Below are 7,608 nucleotides of genomic sequence, written 5' to 3' on the forward strand. Positions count from 1 at the left end.
CATGCCTCCAGTGGCTAATTGGGGGGTGGGGAAGAATGAGACTAAAAGGGTAGGGGGATGGGTAAGCTTGAGAGGCCCTTCATTTTCAGTGGGAGAGAAACAGAACTCGTTTAGTGGCAAATGCACATCACTGGAGATGTTTCTCTCTTTTATAATTTCCTCCAATCAAATGCAATCAGTTCAGATTCGATGTGGGAATTCACTCTACGCGCTGCTGCTGAAATGCTAACATTGCTGTGATATTTCCAAAGCTTGTTGGTAAAGCTGACGAGTCTTATTCCCATATGTTTTGAGACTGAGAGCCCCCGCCCCACCCTTCCTCAAACACACCCATGCATTTAAGTTTATCCTATTACATACCAAGGTGGAAAAGGTATCCAAAATATGCACAAGAAGATATGGCAAGAGAGGATTCTGATACATCTTCAATAAAGGCACATGTTTCCTGACATGCTGCACCACGTAATTAGAATTCTATACACATTTGCTTAAGATGCATCAATTCTATAATGTCCTGGCCACCACTACCATGGCACTAGCACTATAAACCACCACCAACAAAAAAATCACAGAAACCCTTGCTGCACGTGTAAATTTGACACTATAAAAGAATATACATTTGGGTTAAAAGACTTTTAAAAGCGCTGCAGGTTTACTGACAATGAAAATATATAGCGTTTTCTTCCTGTCAGAACATTTATCAGCACTTGGCAACTCTGGACTAACCTGACATGTAAGATGATCAAAACGGATTATGTAATCTTTTCCATTTATTCCTATTGATTTTAGTCATGATAAAATTCATCAGTGTGGGCTGGCAACATTTCGCCTGAAGAGGTTTGGTTGACTAAAAAATAAATTAATAAAAATCCATTCTGGTAACAACTGGTTGGCTATTTGTTTATTTCCTGTACAGTGAACAAAGCAAAAAAATAAAACACACCATGGCAATGCAATAATATTCCAACAGCGTTCAACGTTAATTCTGTGAGGCAAGGTTCTCTGTATTTTAACTCCTAATTCACTCTACCAGCTGTAGAGTTAAGGCCAGTCATTTGTATCAGCCTTTAAAATTTACATTCCTTAATCCTCTTTTAAAAAACTTTCTTCACCACAGGAAAAAAGAAGGGGAGGGGAATAATTCAGGGCTAATCAACTTTATTTCTGTAACTACTGGTAACATCAAAATGCCAGCGAGTGGACCATTTTAATCAGTTTTATTGATTCTTTCCATTCTTATTCAGTTAAAAACAAGGCACATTAAATATATCCTCTTATTGCTCTATAAATGCATGCAGCTCATTCTGTATATCAAAAGTAATAAATAATGGCAATAAAACACCAAGACAGATATTAAAATGACAACCCGGCCTCAAACACAGTATTTAACAGTCCAGTCTAGAACAATAACCCAACACAATACATAAAAGGAACAAATGTTTAAAAAAACATGCAAGTATTCAATGTACTTATAAGTATGCATGCATATATACACATACACATCAAAACACAATCTGCTATGGACTTTCATTTTTTTCTTTAAAAACACAGTAGTATAATCAAAACAAAGCAAACCGTAAAATGCCAGAAGTGCATATTTATTGTACATTCAAAACGACAATCTTATCTAGAACTGTAAAAAGGAGGGTGTCATGGTCATCAAGTAGTTCTCAAGTCTCTCATTTTGCTGAATCAAGCAGTCACAAAATAATGATGCTCATAGGTTCTTTCACTTCTTGTACAAAGGAGCAACACACATTTTAACACAAGAAAAGAAAGCAAAGGAAAACTCAGCTTAAATTCAGAATGAACAAACCAGCAAATTGAGAGTTTGCATATAAACCATGACAAAAATGTAAGATCTTGGTAGAATAAATTGGTAGCAAAGGGAGAAAAACAAGGAACAATTGACTAGCCTGGAGACAGGCATCACTAGACATTGCTGAAAATTATGTATTAACAGATACCATTCTCGAGAAACTGTTTTAAACAGTGGATAGAAAAACCCAAAGTATTAGTTTCTTCTGCAGATGTTGTACACTTATTTTTCACCTTGCCTTCCTGGATAACTCAGGTGGAAAAGCAATGGCTTGCTAAATCCTAACAAAAGTGAGACACAGATATACCCCTGGATTCCTGGTCTAATCTTTTCTCTATAGCAGTATAAGGTAGGATCTAAAATGCCACTTGATCTTTTTTTGGCATCTTAGCATAATGGTGATTCGGTTCTTGACGATGTAGCAAAACTGTCTGTCAGACTCTTCAGATAAACTAACCCTTGGAGATGAAAAGTGAGACTACGGAGAAGAAACTGTCAACAGAACTAAGGGTACCTAGTTCTTTATGCTTATGAGAAGACCAAAACAAGTCATGTTTTCCTTCTATTTCTAGTCAATCTGGAGTGTATAAGGCCCAAGGCAGCGAGTTTGCAAGACGGTATATTCTATCATTTTTACTTGGCCTGGGTTTCTACATTTATCACGGATTGAAATCTAACATTTCTACCTGCCTTTTTAAAAAGTTCCTAAGAAGATGAGGAAAATATCACCATTATACTATTTCTAGCAGATGTCCCAAATACTGCACACAAGCTATTTCTACCAGAGAAAACTATTTTTGGACAGAATACTTAATAAGACACCCTGGTCCTACCTTTAATATATTTTCATTCCGATGTTCCTATGTACAAGCACCTTTTAGCCTACCACTTCCAAATGCTTCTAAGAGCCGGTTCTCATATTTTTCTCATTTGCATATAGGAAAGATTTCACCTGCAAGCACCAAATTTCCCTCGCGTGCATTTTTTTAACCCCAGCAGACTTGCAAGAACATCCCTTTAAATTAAAAACTGTAATGTGGATAAAAGCCCTTTGAGGCAAAGAGATTCACCAGTAACCTGAAGTCTTTCACTTTTATTTTAAAATCATCATTTTATTGTCCAAACATCAAGAACAAAGCTTTTGTTTGAACTTGGTGATGTCATACAGATTAAAAGGAAAGAAAAAGGTGCCAAAGATGAGCCCATGTTTGAAGGAATTGAAATAGGACGCACCACCGTAGTATTTATTCAGCAATGTCTAGCTCAATCCTTTTTTTTTTCTCTAACCAAACCCCAGAGTGGGACACTAGAACAGTTTTCCATTTTGCTTAGTTTACGCAAGATGTACAAAATAATCAGTACGGAAGCGTTTGTTACAATCTCTACAGAAATGGCAAAGGAATAGGAACACACAATTACATGCACTACTAAATTTCAGCACTTGTTACATAGAGAACGGGGATTGAACTTCCAGCCTTGTTAGCCTTTTTTTCCATGGCAGATCATGGATTCTTTATGTGTCTCAAGTCTTGCATTCTCTCTGTGCTTTTTGGAAATCCATCTGTAAATCACAGCTGCCGAGCAGGACATAATCACCTAAATGTGAAGCTAAATCCCACCGATTTCAATAAGACTTAACCATGTTTCAATTTAACTGAATTATGACCAGTATGTCCTCTCACCCAAACACAATTAAATGTCACTGTGATTCCTTAGCAGTGCACTCACCTGTATTTTGGATGGTGCTCATCAATAAACCCTAGATTTAGGCATTATTATAACTCCCCAGTGACAAATCATTCCCTTTCTTGTGACATGCATGTTTTTTCTTAAGACCCTTGTAACAATGAAGAATGCCGCTAACCCCTAAGTTTCAGGCGATATGTTTTACACCATGTACTTTTTGGAGAAAGGGGAGGGGAGAAATCCAGAGATTTAACAAACATGGCTGTGTATAAGACACTAGAGGTATGTAGGCATCTTTCCCTTCTGAAAAGGGGCAAGATAACTACAAGAGCAGCAAGGCCCAGCTTGAAGCTGTGTAAAGATTAGACTACATTGTTGCTCTTGTGCAAATAGCAAAAAGCAATTTTTGCAAAGCAACCTACATTCATGCCAGGTTTCCACCTAGATCTTCTGACATGGCTCCAGAACAGGGATGGGCATGAACCGTTTCACAAGCCAAAATTCAGTACAAACTAGGACTGGTTTGGAGTCCCCGAACATTTACCTGACTTTTGGGCCATTAAAAACTAACATCTGAGCAAGACAGGTCCATAGCTGACCTGTTAGGTTTAAATGGTTCAAAACCATTTCACGAGGTGGTTACATTTCCCCACCCCACCACTTCCAAGCCATGGGAAGTGTAACAGCTAATGAGCACACCTCCCCACTGTTTAAATGGCTGCGAGTCATTAAACATGCCAGTTTTTCACCCCTCACACACACACATGGAAGTGGAATGGACAAATGGCTGCCAGCCATTTAACCCCTCCCAAGGGATCCAAACGGGCTAACTCAGTTCATTTTTGGCTTGATTCAAGGGCTGCCCAAACTGGGATTTTTAGATCTGTGCCCATCCCTACTCCACAAGACATTTTGTGTTAGCCTGGAAAATATGCGCCCATTTAAAAATTCACTACATCTTTTCCCTTATTGTTATTACAAATTCCCACCCATCAAGAAAACAGAAGTGTTTAACCAATTTCACAAGGGCTCAAATGTACATGACAGTACATTCACAGGACTCTTAAGCGAGAAGGGGGTAACTGTACCAAGGCATTTCTTCTTAATGACTGCTCAATGACAGACAAATTGTGTAGAGGAAGAGAAACATCTGAAAGCAGTGGAATGTTTTTCAGTATCAACAGAGGCAGCTTCACGGTATCCACCATTCTGCAGCACACAAAACTCACAGTCCACCGCCACTCCGATCCACTGAAATCACATTACGCTGATGAATGTTCTCCTCAGCCGTTTTCATAAGTACTGCAAGCCGGCTGCCAGAGACATATCCTTTCTGAATGGCGTTCATGAGCTAAAGAAACAAGATTGAGAAAACATTAATATCATCTCTGATTTCCACCCACCCCAGGCAATTGTACAGGAATGTCTGTCTTTAAAGAGTCTAGTTGTAAACCACCAAAGAAACGAAATGTGCCATGCTTAGGGATACTCAGCAGTCTACAATGGAGAAGGACACTAAAATCACCAGGCTATTCCCACAGCACAGGAAGTGACAGCACAGAAATATTTTCAAGTAGCTCTTCCTCACCAATGGGAGCCTGCAGAAACAGGGCTGGAGCTGGTCTATGCCATTCCATTGCCCCCAGCCCACAGTTATGTTAAAATGAGAGTACTTACCTCTCTGGACCCCAGTCGCTACCATGTGTAACAACCCTTAGCCAGCAAGGATTTGTATGACCAGGGCTGCTCCCCTTCCCACCCACCCCCCTCAAGCCCCATCATCAGCCATGGGGGGCGGGGTAGATTGACATATACGGTCACATCACTGAATACATTTTTAAAAACTATTAAAATTAACTCCCATAATTAACACAATCCGCGAAATCCTTCCGGGGTCACTACAAAATGCTGGTTGAAAAAGCTTGCCCTAAAGAAATGCTAAGTTAGGATTACACTACCATCATGTTTACAAAACAATGTACTAGATCTTTATTACTAATATCTTTACTGCCACCAAGCTGCTGCTAGTTCCTACATTACTTCTCTAGTGAGAAAAAGGCAGAAGCCTGCATGAGAATCTGAAAACTCAAATTCTCCTGGCCTAAATATCATTTATGCTAGGTTTTTGCTTATGCAATATCTTTATGACAGTAAACGCCACAAGCCATATGTTCATTGTACTACTCTGACTTCTTTCTCAAGGGCCAAAGCAGAGATGAGTGAACAATTTGCAAAACATTATATTTAGCTATGAATTTAAGCTTCTTTCTCTGTTTGTGTGCAATCAAGAATTCCTCTAGGACACGTTTCTTTTTATTTGATTATTTCTGACTTTTATGTTAACTCCTTGGATTGCCCGAAAAACCACCGTCAAGTATTTATTTGAAACCTTCTGGCTATTTGTGATAGGCCAGGACATTTAACAAAGTGCATATGCCCCACCTGGAAGGCTAGACCAAGACCAATGGATGCAGAATGTTTCTTTGAAAATTAGCAATACAAGAATATCAGCAATGTATTACTAATGCTCAGTGCATCATACAATTCACACATGATTGTAATGCTTAACAATTACACAAATGCAAACATCTATACTTTTACACATGTAAAGTTAATAAATCCATTAGAGTAGGTCTTTATAAATCCCAGGTGCCAGGGTGCCATGGTACCTAGAAATACACTTTTGGAGTCTAATAATGCTTTTAAGTACAGAACAATTTTCTTGTAGTGTCTCTCACTGAGAAATAAAAATTGTATTTATCATTGCACATCAGATTGTTTTGCTGTATGGCATAAAAATATAGATGTTCTTCTTAAATTTACACCATTGGATTAATTTCTTCACCAGCTGCTTTTTATACTGGCTCCAATATTCAATTAAATGGAGCTTTTAAAGCGATAATGGAATTCCTAGAAATAGGGGAGAAGTTAGGCTAGGCTTAAGGGGTTTAATTTTTATCGTAGCATCCAAGGCTATCCCTATATTAATTTATAGACAACACTTTTGTTATTGCTTCAATAACATTATGAGGAACTGTGAAGAGGTCAGCAATTATTAGAATACATGGTAATTCAGATACAAAACTCTGAAGAATAAAAAACAGGCCTGACTCCTCAATTTTTGGTGTAGTGGTTAAGAGCGGCGGCTTCTAGTCTGGCGAGTCAGGTTTGATTCCCCGCTCCTCCCCATGCAGCCAGCTGATAGTGCTGTTCTCAAAGCGCAGTAAACATTCGGGCTCTCTCAGCCCCACCTACCTGACAGAGTGCCTGTTGTGGGGAGAGAAAGGGAAGGTGATTGTAAGCCACTTTGAGACTCCTTCTGCTAGAAAAAAGTGGTATATAAAAACCAATTCTTCTTTTTGGGCTGTCTCCAAAGCCAAAGAAAGCCTCTCAATACCTGGGCTAGAAGCCTGGACAGAACACGGAAATTTTGATACAAGAACGCTTCTGAAGACATGATCTTCAGATCACACATTTTGATTAGCACAGTCCTGCAAGGGGACTCTCCCAGCATATCTTGTTCCATGTCAGTAATGGAGTATAAACATTTCCCAGACTGATGCAAGAAGCTGACCAAGAGGGGTTTGCAAGCATCTGATGAAAGAAGCGTTGATTCTCAAAAGCATATAACCCAAAAATCTTGTTGGCCTCTAAGGCAGGAATAGTCAACCTGCGGCCCTCCAGATGTCCATGGACTCCAATCCCTATAAGCCCCTGCTAGCGTTCGCTGGCAGGGGCTCATGGGAATTGTAGTCCACTGACATCTGGAGGGCTGCAGTTTGACTACCCCTGCTCTAAGGTGTCACTGGACCTGAACCTGAGATTGATTGATTGATTGATTGATTTATCATACTTCTATACCACCCTCCCCGGAGGCTCAGATACCTAACGCAACAGAGTAATTCTAAAAATATATAAGGAAATCAGAAGGCTAGCCGTGCTAAAGAAGAAACCCATAAAAACACCTAAAATTAAATCCCAACTGTGGACCTTTACAATACAAAGGAGGAGGTTTTCTACCAATTGGGGGGGGGGGGTGACTTTAAAAAAGCCTTAGAAAGATTTAAACCACAAAGAAGGGCTGTGTGTTTTTCCCCCTACTC

General features: G+C 39.4%; 1 protein-coding gene across 4 annotated transcripts in view; it reads right to left on the reverse strand.

The window, feature by feature from the left end:
- Positions 1-886: 886 nt before the first annotated feature.
- GPD2 (glycerol-3-phosphate dehydrogenase 2) overlaps positions 887-7,608 on the reverse strand; it is a 112,565-nt gene continuing 105,843 nt past the window's right edge. For all 4 annotated transcript variants that reach the window (XM_077320005.1, XM_077320006.1, XM_077320007.1 and 1 more), the window contains one exon: positions 887-4,856. In XM_077320005.1, coding sequence (XP_077176120.1) covers positions 4,731-4,856 — 126 coding nt within the window. In that variant the 3' untranslated portion in view covers positions 887-4,730. The remainder of the gene's footprint in view (positions 4,857-7,608) is intronic.

Source organism: Paroedura picta, chromosome 2 (assembly GCF_049243985.1).
Source record: "Paroedura picta isolate Pp20150507F chromosome 2, Ppicta_v3.0, whole genome shotgun sequence".
NCBI classification, from domain to species: Eukaryota; Metazoa; Chordata; class Lepidosauria; order Squamata; family Gekkonidae; genus Paroedura; species Paroedura picta.